The following is a 17,116-nucleotide window of genomic DNA, read 5'->3' as shown; positions in this document are numbered from 1 at the left end:
AATGAGTTTTAAGTGCTTTTATTTCCCAAGCTTTAAGGGACAGTTGAGGGTTTTGGACGCAGGAGTGTGTTCAGTGTGTTTTAACGTGAACAGGGACAGCAGAGAAAATGTTTTAAAGATGACAAACTAAACCCAATCACACTTATTTACAGACATATCTGTTGCATTTAATATCGCTTGGAATTGTTAAATAAAAATAAAAAGATTGACATGTTTTGGTTAAAGGTACTAAAACTCCCATTGTATGTGACACATATTCACATAAATCTGAATTAAAAGTTCTATTGATGTTTTTCAGCTGAGCCTTTATAGAACTCTCTGTTGTCCCGTTCGGCGTTAACACATACACCCCCACATGAAAACCCCCAAACTATCCTGTTAAGCCGACCAAGCTTTATATATATATATATATACATATACACACACACATATACATGTATATATATACATGTATATGTGTGTGTGTGTCCTTAATTCCCCTGACCTTAAATGACCTTTGAATCCAAACACACACAAAACAAAACAACCATTAGAAGTATATACCTTTATATAGCTTTCTATAATGTTCATCTATGTGTGTGTCGTATATATTCAGCTGGTCATGAATACACTGCTTATAATCACACACACACACACACACACACACACACACACGCGCACACACACACACACACACAGTGGAAGAACAGCACAGCGTAATCGCACATGGCTGCCGCGTCCTCTAACCCTCTAACATGATAACAGGTCCAGTGTTAGTAGTAGTAGTCGTCATAGTAGTAATAATAAGGCCAAGATAAGCTTAAATAATGTGTTTTTGTTTTCTGACAAACAACAAAACTAAAGAAAACGACAAACCAAAGGTCGTCACAGAGGAACTGGACGAGTTAATGCTGTTTATGAACACTGTTCATAAACAGTGTTCCCGCAGATACGTGAAATCCTTGAAAATTTGACATGGGTCATTGAAAGTTCTGGAATTTTGTGCAAGAAAAATACATTAAGTTGATATTTAGATTGTATTCATGCTGCAATTCAATACAAGTGGACGACATTAGCATATTTTAAGTTGCCCTCCCATCTTTAACTGTGTCAGCACATTAGGTCCTTGAATTTGAGGGAACTGGTCCTGGAAAAGTCCTTGAATGGTGACTAAAACAGAATCCTTGTTTCTCCTAAATCAACTAAAAACCAGGAATTGTTAGAGCTGGTGAAGTCTGACACACACACACACACACACACACACACACACACACACACACACACACACACGTGCCTTTAACTTGTAATTTCACAATTTTCTTCTGCACAATAACTTTTGTAGAAACTGGTGGAGTCTATGAAATAGAAATAAATAAATATGTAAGTGACATTATCATTATTATCATGATTGAAATAACTATGAGAGGAAGCTCCCGCCTCCCGTCTGCTCTGATTGGTTCATGAAATGTTGAAAACTGTTTCTTATTGTTTCCAAAATCTGGAAATGTCTTGTTTCGTTCGTTTAGGGCTGCAACGATTATTTGATTAATCGATAACTAAATCAATCGTCAACTATTTTGAACTATTTCTGATTATTTTTCAGCTTCTTAAATGTTAATATTTTCCGGAGAAAGAAAACGAGTATTAGACGAGTGGCGATCAGAATAGTGGACGATTAACTTAGTGATTAATGATGACGGATTAATAATCCCTCGTAAACATCAGAGTTCATGTTAAACTAAAGAGAAAGACGAGTCTCTGACGTCAAACTCACACATTTACACTTATATAGAAAAGCTCCAGTTTTGTGTGTAGTTAAATCAAATCTCAACAACATTGGTCATAAATAGCGCACACACACACACACACTGTGAGGGACATTCATGGTTATTACTGCTGGTGCTATGTACACAGAATACAAAATCAACCACAATCACATCAACTGAGCTAAATAGAGTTGAAAAGCTTTGAACAGATGAACAGTGACACTCCTGCAGGGGAGAGAGAGACGGGCAGTGGAGAGAGAGACGGGCAGTGGAGAGAGAGACGGGCAGTGGAGAGAGAGACGTGCAGTGAGTGATCTGCCGGTGAAATAGCAGCGTGGCAGAAATACAGTCAGGTTATATGTGCAGTTTGCCTTCAAGGCCACAATCACGCTCATTTCTCTGACTTTACCAGAAAACAGCTGTCTGTAATGACCTGTGACCTGTGATGACCTGTGACATGTGATGACCAGTGATGACCTGTGACCTGTGATAAGCTGTGATGAGCTGTGATGACCTGTGACCTGTGATGACCTGTGATGACCTGTGATAAGCTGTGATGACTGTGACATGTGATGACCTGTGATGACCTGTGATAAGCTGTGATGACTGTGACATGTGATGACCTGTGATGACCTGTGATGACCTGTGACCTGTGATGACCTGTGACCTGTGATGACCTGTGATGACCTGTGATAAGCTGTGATGACTGTGACATGTGATGACCTGTGATGACCTGTGATGACCTGTGACCTGTGATGACCTGTGATAAGCTGTGATGACCTGTGACCTGTGATGACCTGTGACGACCTGTGACCTGTGATGACCAGTGATGACCTGTGATGACCTGTGACCTGTGATGACCAGTGATGAGCTGTGACCTGTGATAAGCTGTGACATGTGATGACCAGTGATGACCTGTGATGAGCTGTGATGACCTGTGACCTGTGATGACCTGTGATGAGCAAACTGAAGCCAAAGTGAGAAATAAATCTTTTAAAGGTCCAGTACGCAACATTTTACGACAACGTTTTAGGCCAAGTATGAAAAAAAATAAATGACAGCCCCTGGGGAGGAAAAAAGTCGCGGATTTATGAGATTTGCTACGTTTAATCTCATAAATCTGCGACTTTTTTCTGGAAATATTACCCCCCTCCCCCAGCCTTAATACGCCGTCGCAACATTTAGCCTCACAAGATGTTAAGTGTATGTGTGTGTGTGTGTGTGTGTGTAGTACTGCAGAGAGGTCCACTGTGGAATAATTAGTGACATCTAATGGTGAGACTGCAGATTGCAACCAATAGATGGACATTTCCTCTCATCATGTCCTTTTACCAGCAGATTATCACACAAATCACACTTTTAGATTAGATTCTGTCTATGCTTCTGTACAGTCAGATAAATGTCAGAGGAGTTTTAATTGAACCACGTCGTATATTTCATTTCTGCCTTTAAACTCGACAGCAGTTGTCATAACGACGACCAGTGGAGCAAAAATATTACATATTGGACCTTTAAAGTGAATACACTACACTGCCACTGAGCAACAGAAACATCCCATAAACAGCTTCTATCCGTCCGTCCATCACACCAGCTGTGGAAGAAGGGCTGTAGGGGGAGGAGCGGGCGGAGCAGATGAGGCGGGTTTGGGGTTTGAGTGACAGTTGAGTGCAGGAAGTGTGAGGTCTGGTTAAATGTAAACAGGCTGCTCCTGAGCGGTGAGCAGGCGGTACATGGCTGCAGGCATCGTCTTCATGTGGATCTGTCACAGACACAACACAGCATGGCGTTATTCCTTTGAAAAAACTCCTCTGTTTACATGTTTCAGTCAAATCAAACTCTGCTTGTTCTTGTGTTCTTGCACAAAGCTGCACTTTATTACCACGTAGTTTGATATTTTGTTGTATTTTACATTTCGTCGTGTCTTATTTAAGTGTTTTGTTGTTATTTTATTGTGTTCTTTTCCATTTGACAGTTCTAACACGACTAAACTCAACTAATCTCAGTTTTTCTTGCTTTTCCTTGAGTGACAGCAGCTGGGGCTTTTTTTGAGATGAACACATGATTCTTTTTCACTGATCTACAGTTCTGAATTGTTCAGTGTGATTCATGACTCTCTGACCAATCAGTGACCTAACCCTAACCCAGGTACTATCACTGATGCAAAAGCAAAAAAAAAATGGAAGAATTTTTCTTTTTTTTTGCTCTAAATTCACATTTTGAATCTACTGCTGATTGTTTGCAGTTTTTTAATCCCGTCTTAGCACAAACTGTTGTGTGTCATACGTCGTCCGCGATGCTCCACACTCTCTGAGGTATTTCATATTTTGATTTTCTCGTCACTTGCTCTTTTATTTCTCTCTAAATCTCTGATTTAGGAAAAATCTGTCGAAACAAAAGCACGTTTAGAATAAAAAAGGTTCCTCTGTGTGTGTGTGTGTGTCATGACGTGGAGCGTGTGAGGGAGGTCAGGCTGCAGTGGAATGCTTGGTGTCATGTCGCTGCTGTTGCTGTTTATAACCGAGCAGAGCAGACGCACAGTTGTGAGTCTGAGCTGCAAAGACGTCGACGAGACATTTGATGCTCAGCAACCGACTGGTGTCATGCACTGTTTATAACTGTGATGAACGTATGGCTTGTTTAAGGTACTGAGAGTAAGCTGTGTGCGCCCCCTGTGGCCACAACCACAACACAACAGGAACATCTGTGTTTACATAAGTCTCCAAATAAACAAACTTTCCATTGTACGGCGTTATATTTGTGCCATATTGTTGAGCGCGCACACACAGGCATGTTTTGTGTGTGTATTTGTTGTTTTGTATTATGGGATGTCTCACCTCTCCCACAGCGTTGGATAAGATGTGGACGATCTTCTCGTGGGGCGTGGCCACCACGCTCTGGCTGTTGATTTCGATGATGCGATGACCGACTCTGACGCCGCCTCGCTCGGCGATGCCGCCGCGCATCAGACTGCAGATCTGTCAGAGGAGGAGGAGCAGACACACTGTTTCACATCGTGACAGTCGCACACAGTCGGACACAGTCGGACACAGATGTGTGTGTTTCTCACGATGCCGTTCTGAACGCTGAAGCCCAGCTGGTAGCGCAGGTCAGGTCGTCTGATGAGGACTGTGGTCACCGGGGGACACCTGACGATGTTCAGACTGATCCGAGGCTGGTTCTTCAGACCCTGAAAACCCACACATCCTTCTTTTTACTCACTCTTTTCTTCACAGTTACATGAGTTCATCCCACACATTTTTACTCATTCATTTTCAAACCTTTTCCATTTTTAGTTTTTATTTTCATCACTCAGTTGGAATAGATAACAAAGGTTGGTCCGCAGTTCTGTAGCAAACATGTAACAATTAGAATTTAGAATCCTGTCACTCATGAGTGAACATCACGTCGTTTCTCGTCTTATATCGGAACAAAAACTTTCACTAAAATCCCAAAAGGAAAATCACAAGTTAAAATATTGATTTCTTTGTGCAGTTCAATAATCGATAAACCATTTTATTCAGTAAACTAAAACACTGAGAACGTCAACGTCAGCGTGTGGTTATTCAGTAATTTGACTCCACTATTTTAACACACTGTAAATAACTGCCAGATATTGAACGTTATTCTGCATTTTCTCACAGGATCATTTTCTGACCCTTTTATGGTTAAAATAAGCAAAAAAAAGTTTGTTTTTAATGAGGGACATATTTGATAATGTGAAAATTTGTGGGAGTCAAAGGTCCTTTTTTCCTTTTCCTTTAACATTAACGTTTACATACAAATGCACTGTTTTATAAAAATGTAATTTTCATTGTCACAATTATCATTTTTAAATGGAAATGTAATCAAATCAGTGGCAGGAGTGAAAAAAACATAATATGAGCTGATATATATATATATATATATATAAACTCTACACAGAAAAGACTTCAGTCAAACAGGGATTCAAACCCGACGCCTTCTTGCTGTGAGGCAACAGTAGCAGCCACTACTCCACCTCCTTCTCTTCATACCTTGATGATGCTCTGGCAGGTGGACAGCGGCAGTCCCACCAGACTGGTCCCGTTGATGGACATGATCTGGTCTCCGATGTTCAGTCTGCCCGACTTCTCCGCCGGCCCAGCATGCATCATGTTGGCGATGATGACGGTGGGTAAGATGGAGCCCCACCCACTCTCCACGATGACCACACCCAGAATCTCTCCCTTTGCTTTCTCAACGAACACCTGAGGTCACAGCAGGTGGTCAGAGGTCAGAGGTCAGAGGTCAGAGTAACATCCTGCCTACTTTGTATTTAATAGTTTTACACACGCACGTTATAAAAGAGTGTCATTTTCATAACATTCCAATATAATTCAGATGTTATTATGGTCTGCTCACATCTTTGCAGTTCTCCGACTTGGAGAAGTGGATGAGGTCGTCGTTGTACATGTCCTGAGTGTTGAGCAGGTCACTGTACTCCTTCTGGCTCAGGTCCTCGGGGTTGATTCCGTTGGCTCGTAAGAACTCCTGGTAGGCCACGCTGAAGGCCTGTCCGATGGACTGAGCGATGAGCTGAGCCTGAAGGACAGAGCGCAAACACTTCCTCCAGTAATCGTACACCACATGTGAGACAATGATGTGTGACACACTTCAACATGGCTGCCAGCAGGGACGGAACACAAGGATCACCAGAGATACACATTTAACTCTTGATATTTTTAATGAAGTCGCTAAAATCGGTTTGTCCTTGTGTCCTTGTGTCCTCGTGGCGTCCATGTCTCAGTCGGGTCCTGGTTGGACTTACGTCGTCAGACTCAAACACGTGGCAGATCATCTTGTACTGACGCTTGTTCTCTTGTCCCGGGTCTGAAGCTTCCAGATCCTCCTGAGAGTCGGCCCGAGGCATCCTGCGCCGCGCCATCAGAACCACGATGTTACCAATGTCAGCGATGTAGGAGATGGTCCTCAGAGGGTGATCCATCATGGTCTCCTGGATATAATGGAACCACATCAACACTGTTACATGTGTGCATGACACTCAGTCTGCTGCTCTATACAGACTATGCAAAGGAAAGGAAAGGAGGAAAGGACAGGACAGGAAGTTGTAGTAATAGTGTCTATAATGAAACACTTTGATGACATCACAGTTATAGGAAACAAAAGCAGACGAAAGAGAGAAATAAAAGGAGAGAAGAAGATAGAAAAGTCGCTACTGTTTGACTTTGACTGTACTAAGAATACCAAGACCAGTGTGTGTCTGTGTGCGTGTGTGTGTGTGTGTGTCTGTGTGTGTGCGTGTGTGTGTGTCTGGGTGTGTGTGTGTGTGCGTGTGTGTGTCTGTGTGTGCGTGTGTGTGTGTGGATTACCTGAGAGTCAGCGTTGAGCACTTTGATTCTCTGAGTGGAGATGAAGAGATCGACCTCAGTCATGGGCTGAGGGTCACCTTCAGACGCCTGCACAAACAAACACGTTACACACATGTAAACAAACACGTTACACACATGTAAACAAACACGTTACATACATGTAAACAAACACGTTACATACATGTGAACAAACACGTTACATACATGTAAACAAACACGCTACATGCATGTAAACAAACACGTTACACACATGTGAACAAACACGTTACATACATGTAAACAAACACGCTACATGCATGTAAACAAACACGTTACACGCATGTAAACAAACATGTTACATACATGTAAACAAACACGTTACACACATGTAAACATACATGTTACATACATGTAAACAAACACGTTACATACATGTAAACAAACATGTTACATACATGTAAACAAACACGTTACACACATGTAAACAAACACGTTACACACATGTACACAAACACGTTACACACATGTACACAAACACACACACACAGACAGACAGACAGAAACACACAGACAGACACAGACAGACAGACAGACAGACAGACACAAACACACAGACACACATACACACACACACACACAGAGACAGACAGACAGACAGGATGATCATGTGATTACTGCACCTTTTTCTTGGTCTGGGCTAACTTCTGTGCCGTCTGTCAGAGAGAGAGAGACAGACAGACAGACAGAGAGAGAGAGAGAGAGACAGGTGAGAGCAGCAAACACAAACAAACCATCATAGACTTTGATGAAGGAACATGTTTTCAGTGAGAGTGACAGACTCATGCAGACACACTTAAAAAAACAACCTTAATGTTTGTCTTTCAAGCCCATGAGTGTTGTTATGAAACATTACACAGTGTGTATAAGGTTTAATGTTGGTCTAGATTGATTTATTTAACATGTTTCTATTTTCTACATACGTGTGTATACAAACAAATGTGCAGACTTCATTTATCTTTGTGTTTCTTGTTAATCACTTCAAGCAAACAAAAAACCTTTACTATCCCTTTAAGACATGACGTTAAAATGAAAGTGAAGTTATTACAGAGTGTGTTCTCACCTTGATGCGGCTGACGGCCTCCTGCGCCTGCATCATACGAACATTCTTAGACGGAGTTTTGTCCGACAGCAGCTGAGTGGAGCCCAGGTAGTTTGCTGCGAAGATGATTCCATCGATCAGGTCCTCAGGGTCACATGGACCTGGGACTGGAGACACAAGAGTGATGAGGTCTCACTGTCTGACAACCATCTCACTTTAATGTTATTATTATTATTGTTATTGATAATAATAACAATAATAATGATAATGATAATGATAATGATAATGATAATAATAATAATAATAATAATTATAATGATGATGATAATGATAAAAAATATAATAATAATAATAATAATAATAATGACGATAATAATAATAACAATAATAACAATAATAATGATAATGATAAAAAATATAATAATAATAATAATAATAATAACAATTATAATAATAACAATAATGATAATAATAATAATAACAATAATGATAATAATAATAATAGTGATAATAACAATGATAATAATCATAATGATAAAAAATATGAATTAATAATAATAATGATAATAATAATAATAATAATAGTGATAATAACAATGATAATAATAATAATAATGATAATGATAAAAAAATATAATAATAATAATAATAATAATAATAACAATTATAATAATAACAATAATGATATAATAATAATAACAATAATGATAATAATAATAATAACAGTGATAATAACAATGATAATAATAATAATAATAATGATAATAATAATAATAGTGATAATAACAATGATAATAATAATAATAATAATAATAATGATAAAAAATATAATAATAATAATAATGATAAAAAATATAATAATAATAATAATGATAATAATAATAATAACAATTATAATAATAACAATAATGATAATAATAATAATAACAATAATGATAATAATAATAATAGTGATAATAACAATGATAATAATAATAATAATAATAATGATAATGATAATAATCATAATAATAAAAATAAAACTAATAATGATAATAGCAATGATAATAATAATGATAATAACAATAATGATGATAAAAATAAAAATAATAATGATAATAGTAATGATAATGATCATAATAATAATGATAATGATAATGATAATGATAATAATAATGATAATAATAATAATAGTGATAATAACAATGATAATATAATAATAATGACAATAATAATGATTATAATAATAATGATACTAATAATAATCACAATAATAATGATAATAATAATAATAATCGTGATAATAACAATGCTAATCGTCCTTAATCCAATCACCAATCCCACGACACCACAAGACCATAAAACATGGATTAAATGACTTTCCTCAGATTTGCATCGTCAGTAACTTGATGTGGGTACTAAATACTAAAGCTAATGTAAACAGTCAGGAGGGAGAAAATCTAATCTTATATTAAATGTGTGATCAGTCTAACGTTGTTAAAAATGTTGTCCCACTGAATCTTCCTCAGATTCAGTCCAGATTAAATCCTTAGTTTGGATTAACTGAAGTGACAAAAATGGAAAAACACTGATTTTTCACATGGACTCTGGTGTGGGAGAGTGAGCAGCTGATTCCACCTCAGACACACTCACCTTCTACATATGTGGGGAAAGACGCCAGACTTCTCCTGGACTGTTGACAAACAGAAGGGACACAGTTAGGATCTGACGTGAAGACATCGGGAACGAGGACGCAGCGACGCGTTCAGACAAACCTCTTTACTGGAGGGAGAAGATTCCACGCTGTCCTCCTGCAGCAGATGTCTGCTGGACGACTCTGCTCCGAGAGGAGAGGGAGAGCCTGAACCAGGAGACTGAAGGAAGACAAGAAGTCTGGTTTCATTCTCCTCCCTGACACAAACCCCCCAGTGTCCAATTAACAACAGGGATTTGGTGCCTTGCTCAGGGGAACCCCAGCTCTGGGGGGCTCCAACCCTCGGATTACAAGATTATACTTTCCAACAATATCTCTGCCTATCATTTTACAAGGTGACCCTAGTGAATCTTTGCAGTGTTAAATCAAAACTTAAAGAGTTAAATGACCACTTTGTCTGAGTGTATTTGGTGTTGAATGAACTCTTTCCTGGACGTCATTCTCCTAAATCTGTTGTTGTTATAACTCTGAAAGAGTCCTTGAACTTTGTGTAAGCCAGGTGTTCTCAACTCGCGGCCCGCGGGCTGGATGCGGCCCTTGTCCTCTCTGTAAATGAAGCCGACTTTATGATAAAACTCGCCTCTCGTCTGATTTGCTGCTGATGTCTGTTCGTCATGTTATTCGTGCAACACGGTGCTGCGCTGTGATTGGCTGCAAACACCAGTCACTCACACAGCTCTTCATGGGCGGGACACTTCAGAGACACATACTCACGATGCCGTCTGGCGAACGAAAGCGACGCAGAGTTGAATTAGAGAGAAACACTGACTCACTTTAGCACCAAGCAGTTCTGTGCTTAAACTGCACATTCACTTAAGGAGGAGGAGCAGGGGAGGAGGAGCAGGGAGGAGGAGCAGGGGAGGAGGAGTGGTTTGGTTAGAGTGTGGTTCGTACACCTGGTCCATCGTTGACTCAGCACTAGTAACAAACAGCTATTGACGCTGTATCATCACGTCAACAGTTGACTTATATTCATATTGACGGTTGTCACCTGTTTCTCTCTCTGATCCTGACACACATTTACAGAGTTTGTCTTTTCCTCCCTCGTCTGTTGACTGGACACTTTGATGTTGACGTCACAGTAACAAACATTAGACCGATAATCAAGTAAAAAGTGAGCAAAGCTGAGATCATATAACGTCTAAGATGTGACACAAATGTAAATATATTTGTATTATATCATCATATATCATCATGTATGACTTAACTCTGTCAGAATAATGATGAACTTTATTATATTATTGTATCTCTGCTTGTGTTTCAGCTTGGCTTGAATCTTAACTTTTATTTTATAGCTTCATTTACGTCACTGATCAATCAGCTTTATTTATTTATGTCGTGTATTATTTATCATTCTTTTTTATTTATTCCTGCTCATTTTTGTTCAGTCATGAGTGATTTTACAGGTTGTTAGAGGGTGAAATTATTCAGCCTGGAAGTAAAATCACAGGACAATAAAAGATGTTTGATCATTTGTCTCTAAGCGCTGTAGATGGATAGAGTTTGTCCATTAAATCCTATTTCCTTTACATCATCATAATAATAACAACCTTATTTCTATAGCGTTGCTAAAGTGCTTTCACAGAGCAGATGACAAAGGTTTAAATAATAATTACTGTCAATGTCAAGAGTCAGAACAAAGGTCAATCATCGGCATTATAAAAATAAATAAAAAGACGAGGTCATAAAATGAATGTTAGGAAGCGAAGACGTCACATGGTTCCACAGTCGAGGGCTTCTCTGATCTAAAGCTCAACATCTCAGCTCCATACAAGTGTTTAAAGTCATCAGTCAAATATTCACATCAATTCTACACAGAATAGTTAGCCAGTGATCATGTGACCATGTCTGCGTCTGATCTGTAACTGTCATCATCAGGGTTCCTCCACATCCCATAATACCCTAATAAATGAAGTAAGAACCTCGGCTCTGTCGGGCTCCTGGGGCTCCTGCTGCGTCTGCTTGGCTTGTTCCTCCTCGAGCTTCTCCACTTGATAAATCCAAAAGTTTTCCATGATTTTCAGTCAAAGCACAAAAGCAGTCGATGCACAAACCGACGTCGCAGACGAGCTCACGGCGACTGACGGCGACTGACGGCGACTGACGGCGACTGACGGCGTGTGGTTACACTGTGAGCTGCTCAGGTGACACACAGGTGTCAGGATTCATCACGCAATCAACCGTGTTGGTCTGCTGGTCTGAGTCTGTGACCGTCTGAGACTTCAGTCCTTAAATCAATGTGGTCCACCCCTGAATCTGAATAACAAGTGTCAAACTGAAGAAGCATAATAAAGGAAGCATCCATGTTTTATTATATTGTAAAGTTAAGAGGAAAACAGCCTCCGTCACTGTTACTGGACCCTCACTGAATAATTGAACCTGTTTCTGCTCTTTACCTTTCTCTGTCTCACCATGACTGAATAAACCATGAGGAGGAAGATGAGCGACACCGGGCAGAGCAGAGGGAACAATGAGCACATGTGCTGGAACATTCCGCCTCTGACTAACGTGATGGTCGTCGTCGTCAGCTGCTTCACAAACCAATGAATTCACTGTAAATGATTCAAAAGTGATCTGCAGAGCAACGACACCACAATCACCATGACCTGGTGAGGGAGCTGAGTGGGCGTGGCCTTGAAGTGGGGAAAGATGGGCGGGGCCAAAGACAAACCCGTTTGGGATGTACTGAAATATGTGAATATTGACTATAAATGTGATTGATGGACAGATGGACTGATTGACAGATGGACTGATTGATGGACAGATGGACTGATGGACAGATGGACTGATTGATGGACAGATGGACAGATGGACAGATGGACAGATGGACTGATTGATGGACAGATGGACTGATGGACAGATGGACTGATTGATGGACAGATGGACAGATGGACTGATTGATGGACAGATGGACTGATTGATTGACAGATGGACTGATTGATGGACAGATGGACAGATGGACTGATTGATGGACAGATGGACTGATTGATGGACAGATGGACTGATTGACAGCCACACTCTTACACTCAGCCTGAGCTGCTGTACTTACATCTCCTCCTAGCGACGGTGGAAGGTCACATTCAGCAGTGGGACTCAGGTCCTGCCTCATTACCCAGATAGGCTCCTTGGGCTCATCAGGTGTGTAAGGAGACCTCACTGTTCTGGTCTTCACCTCCTCTATAGCCTCCTTAATATCCTTGATGGCCAGAGAGATGGCGTCCCTCTTCTCCTGGCTGTTCCTCATCACTGCGAGCTCCTCTGAAGGACTGACAGCCGGGTTTCTCGCAGGCTTGGCTCGGTTAACGTCTCCCTCACAGGTTTTTTCTTCTTCCTGTGGTAGATTGTCTTCTTCGTCTATCGTGTCTTCTGACGTATGATGAAGACTCTGAGAACTTATACTTTCTTTCACCTCAGCGACGATGCTGTCGATGTCCTCCTCCTGCTCGCAGCTGTCGGCGCGCGGGTACGGGGCAAACTCCGCCTCCTTCTCCGGGCTGTCCGACTCGCCGTCAGAGCGCTCGTCGTAGTGCCGCAGACGGGAGCCCACGGCCTCCTGCTGATGGTAGTCTCCACCCACAGCCTGGCCCTCCAGCAGCCGGAAGCCGGCCCTCTTCTGCTGAAGAGACTCTGCGTCTCCTGATCCGTCTGCAGCAGAGGAACCTGAAGGTGGAGCGTCACAGATCTCCTCGTAAACATGCTCAGACATGGAGTAAATGTCATACGGCTCAGAATAAGCTTCATCCACGAGTCCAGAATCCAGACCCTCTGAGCTGTGAGGGACCAGACTCTCCGGCCGTCCTCGAGCACGGCACAGGGGCTGAGTGTAGACATAATTGGAGTATCCCGTGTTCAGGTTCTCCTCCGTGTCGTCCTGTCTCTGGGTGTGGTGGACGTCGGGCGGGGGTTCCCGTGGTAACGGCCGAGGAGCGCAGTAAGGATGCGAGTGGAGATGCTGCTGCTCGGCCTCGGCACTCTCGGTGTATCCCTCGGCTTCGGGCCGCAGCTGGACTCCATAGTTCCCCGTTTCATCCTCCACCTCTGGCTGCGTCTCAGGCTCCAGAGACATCAGGACCAGACCGTCGTCCCCCTCGGCCCGGTCACTGTGGGTGTGGAAGCCGCTCTCAGTGCTGGCTGAGCGGGCCAGCGCTGAATCGTCCCTCTCTCGTTCATCTTCCACCTCCGGGTGTTTTTTGTGTTGTTGTGTTGAATGTTGTGCTCGCTCCGCCTCTCTCTGCTGCCGCTGCCTGTGTCTCTGCTGCTGGACTCGGATCCGGGCCTCACTGTCCCCCTGCCTTCGATAGCGGGTCACCGCAGGCCGTGGGATGGGCTGCTGCTGCTGGGCCTGTGGAGGTGGAGCTCCATATTGCAGCTCAGTATCTTGCTCCTCCTGTGGGCGACACCCTTGCTGCGCCCTTGCTCTGCCACTGACACTTCCTCCGCCCGGGGCGTCACGTCTGTGCCTTCTGTCCTGGTTGCCGTGGGTACGAGACTGACTGCTGTGGCGATGGCGAGGAGGGGCATCATCTTCCTCCATGACCACTTGACCAAGCTCCATCTCCTGGGAGTTCATGGCTGTCGGGTTCTGGTCGGATCAACAGTGAAGAACTTTGAGCTCAGAGTCTGTGAGGAGGAGACAAGAGACGACACAAGGTCAGGAAACAGGAAACAACGTCGTCCGTCAACACGTCAGCTTTTACTGTAAATATCCCATAAACGCCGTCTGTTCTCACACATCGATTTGACGTCACGTTGAGACCAACCGAGCTGCTGGATTCCCTCCAGTGTTGTCTGTTACGTCACGACTTCAGTCTGGATGATGGAACCACAGCATAAAGACGGTGGTAACAAGACTTAATAGTTTAAAGCATTAAATCACAGCAGAGACGATCTCAGGATACTAAAGAGCACAGACAGGACTCTGCAGGCTGGTGAAACGCTGCCCTCTACAGGTCACACCTCTGCCTCCTGCTGACTTATCATCTACAGGATGAAATCTTAGATTTCAGCTTTTCCAACATGAAAACCACTGCCCCCTTCAGGACATTACTGCTAACACATGTGTGTAAATGCACATATTCTCCTGCTGTGAGTTAAATCATCGTCTCTCTTGTGAGGTTGTGTGTTGATGACATGAGAGCGCCATCATGTGGCGACGTGTGTTGGGCTGTGCTTCAGTTAGAACGGATGCACATTATTATGCGTCCTCTCCCCTCCCTGTCAGACTCAGAGCCCTGACATCGGTTGCCGTGGAAACCGCGGTGTAATTTCTCTCTGTGGAAAGGGCAGATGAAGAGGTGACCTCTCCAGGGGGCAGAGGTAGAGCCGCGAGGAGCCAGTCAATACAAAACCTGCTCCCACAACAGTCTGAACTATGTGTTAACATCAGTGTCTTTGCTGACAGACTTCAACATAAACTGACTTCAAATAAGAACCTGCTTCACATCTACATTGGCCACAGTCACGTGTTAAGTTACAATAATGTGGCTCCATCCTCACAACAGCATGACAGTGTTTCACAGAACACCACCTGAGGACTCCATGGTCACACACACACACACACACACGTATGTCGTCTGTGAACACACTCAATTCTACAGTTTGTTGCTGAACGCTGCAGATTTGACTGGTGGTTGAGTGAAGTTCAGGGTTAGACGTGAACTGACTCAGGTTAAGGTGAGAGATAACAAGGCCTTGGCAAGTAAATGAGGGTCCTCAAATGGATAGAAATATCAGAATGTGTGTGTGTGTGTGTGTGTGTAATCTTGCAGAGACACAAACATTCAGTTCATGAGATGATTGAAGAAAAGAAAAGAGGCCACAGTGTTGACAGGGCCGAGCTCAGCCATGCTGGGACTGTGAGGACAGCAGGGCCTCCCCCTCTCCCTCTGTGTGTGTGTGTCTCCCTCTGTGTGTGTCTCTCTGTGTGTGTGTGTGTGTCTGTCTCTCTCTCTGTGTGTGTCTCTCTCTCTGTGTGTGTCTCTCCCTCTCTCCCCCCCCCTCTGTCGGCCCTCTCATTCATGTCAGGCCGGTGGGCGGTCGCCCCCTCCACAAAGCCTCGCGCACAGAGCAGCGCTGTTTCCTCCACCTCGGCTCTAATAAGGCATTTCCTCAGTTTTCACTCCACTGTTGAAGCCACTCCTCAAACACACACACACGCACACACGCGCGCCACAGCAGCTTTGACACCGTCAACAACAACAACCGTGAGCCGCATCCGAGCCACAGACAGACAGACAGACAGACAGAGAGGCGGACTCACCTGCAACCATCAGCGGGGATGATGATGCTGCTGCTGCTGCTGCGGGCTGGAGGTCTGCTCCACCATCACCACCCTGTCCTCCATCTTCCCTGTCGCTACTGCTGCTGCTGCTGTATGTATGCGTGTGTGTGTGTGTGTGTGCGTCTGCCTCCCAGCCCCTCCTTTATCCCACCGTCACATCATCATCATCATCATCTTCATCATCACAGGACCAAGCAAAGTGTCTATGTCTATGCAAACACACACACACACATTAAGAGAACATATACACATATATATATATACATATATATGTATATATATAAATATGTTCTCTTAATGTGTGTGTGTGTGTGTTTGCATAGACATATATGTATATATATATATATATATATATATATGATATGTCTGATTTAACATCCACTGAAGACTGAACAGTTACTAAGTGTCTGCATTGTCTCCTCTTATTTCTTATCAGAGGTCTGTGGAGGTTCTTCAGGTCACAGAATTTTAGAATGTTTAAAATAAAAGCCTCTAATAATTTAAATAGCTTGTAGCATGATTAGCATGCAATTGACAGACATTGTTGATCTCAGACAATAGCTTAGTATTGAATGCACTATAATAAGGTACATTTATACATGACACTATTATATAAATGTATAATTTAACATTTTCTATTGAATATAAATAGTTCAAATGTGTTTCTTTCCCATCACTTATTTGTGCAGGTGCGTGTCACATGATCGTCACGTGATCGCCACGTGTCACACACAAAGATGTTGACTCAAAATAAACAAGAGGTGAAAAATACTCTTTATTACAGATTAGCTTTATTTTCCTGGTAAGCAGATGACAAAAACACTTTCAAGATAAAATACTTAACTCTATTAATAAATATTGAATGAATGAGATGCTAGTAATTATTATTGAAGCCAAGAGTGGCCCTATCTGCAATAACGTACACGACCATCTTGACCTTATATATTATTTGTTTTGTTAGAGGAGAAAACA

At 42.3% G+C, this 17,116-nt stretch overlaps 1 protein-coding gene across 8 annotated transcripts; it reads right to left on the bottom strand.

The window, feature by feature from the left end:
- Positions 1–443: 443 nt before the first annotated feature.
- apba1a (amyloid beta (A4) precursor protein-binding, family A, member 1a) lies at positions 444–16,250 on the bottom strand. Of its 8 annotated transcripts, none has more exons than XR_009241090.1 (15): positions 16,124–16,250; positions 12,914–14,484; positions 9,926–10,024; positions 9,804–9,843; positions 8,193–8,338; positions 7,753–7,785; positions 7,094–7,180; positions 6,532–6,717; positions 6,126–6,305; positions 5,759–5,971; positions 4,813–4,932; positions 4,580–4,720; positions 2,698–3,504; positions 2,313–2,505; positions 444–2,195 (listed from the first exon to the last, which is right to left on the bottom strand). XR_009241090.1 is itself a non-coding variant. In XM_058635505.1 (13 exons), exons 2-13 carry the CDS (start codon positions 14,432–14,434, stop codon positions 3,433–3,435), a joined length of 2,838 nt encoding a protein of 945 aa, XP_058491488.1. In that variant the 5' UTR covers positions 14,435–14,484; positions 16,124–16,250; the 3' UTR covers positions 2,621–3,432. The 8 variants fall into 8 exon arrangements, 1 of the variants encoding a protein (XP_058491488.1); XR_009241087.1 differs by having other exon boundaries at positions 444–2,286; positions 2,323–2,505; XR_009241086.1 differs by having other exon boundaries at positions 444–2,332; positions 2,369–2,505.
- Between the last annotated feature and the right edge of the window lie 866 nt (positions 16,251–17,116).

Source organism: Solea solea, chromosome 8, assembly GCF_958295425.1.
Source record: "Solea solea chromosome 8, fSolSol10.1, whole genome shotgun sequence".
NCBI lineage: Eukaryota > Metazoa > Chordata > Actinopteri > Pleuronectiformes > Soleidae > Solea > Solea solea.
The sequence above is the reverse complement of the archived record's forward strand: the minus strand, read 5'-3'. Positions and strand labels throughout refer to the sequence as shown.

Coding starts and splice junctions, on each gene's coding strand:
- apba1a (XM_058635505.1), bottom strand. CDS start 14,434: ATGAACTCCCAGGAGATGGAGCTTGGTCAAGTGGTCATGGAGGAAGAT. Junction 9,844..9,925: donor CTTCTCCCTCCAGTAAAGAG/GTTTGTCTGAAC, acceptor GTTTGTCAACAG/TCCAGGAGAAGTCTGGCGTC. Junction 8,339..9,803: donor TTTCCCCACATATGTAGAAG/GTGAGTGTGTCT, acceptor TTGTGTCTCCAG/TCCCAGGTCCATGTGACCCT.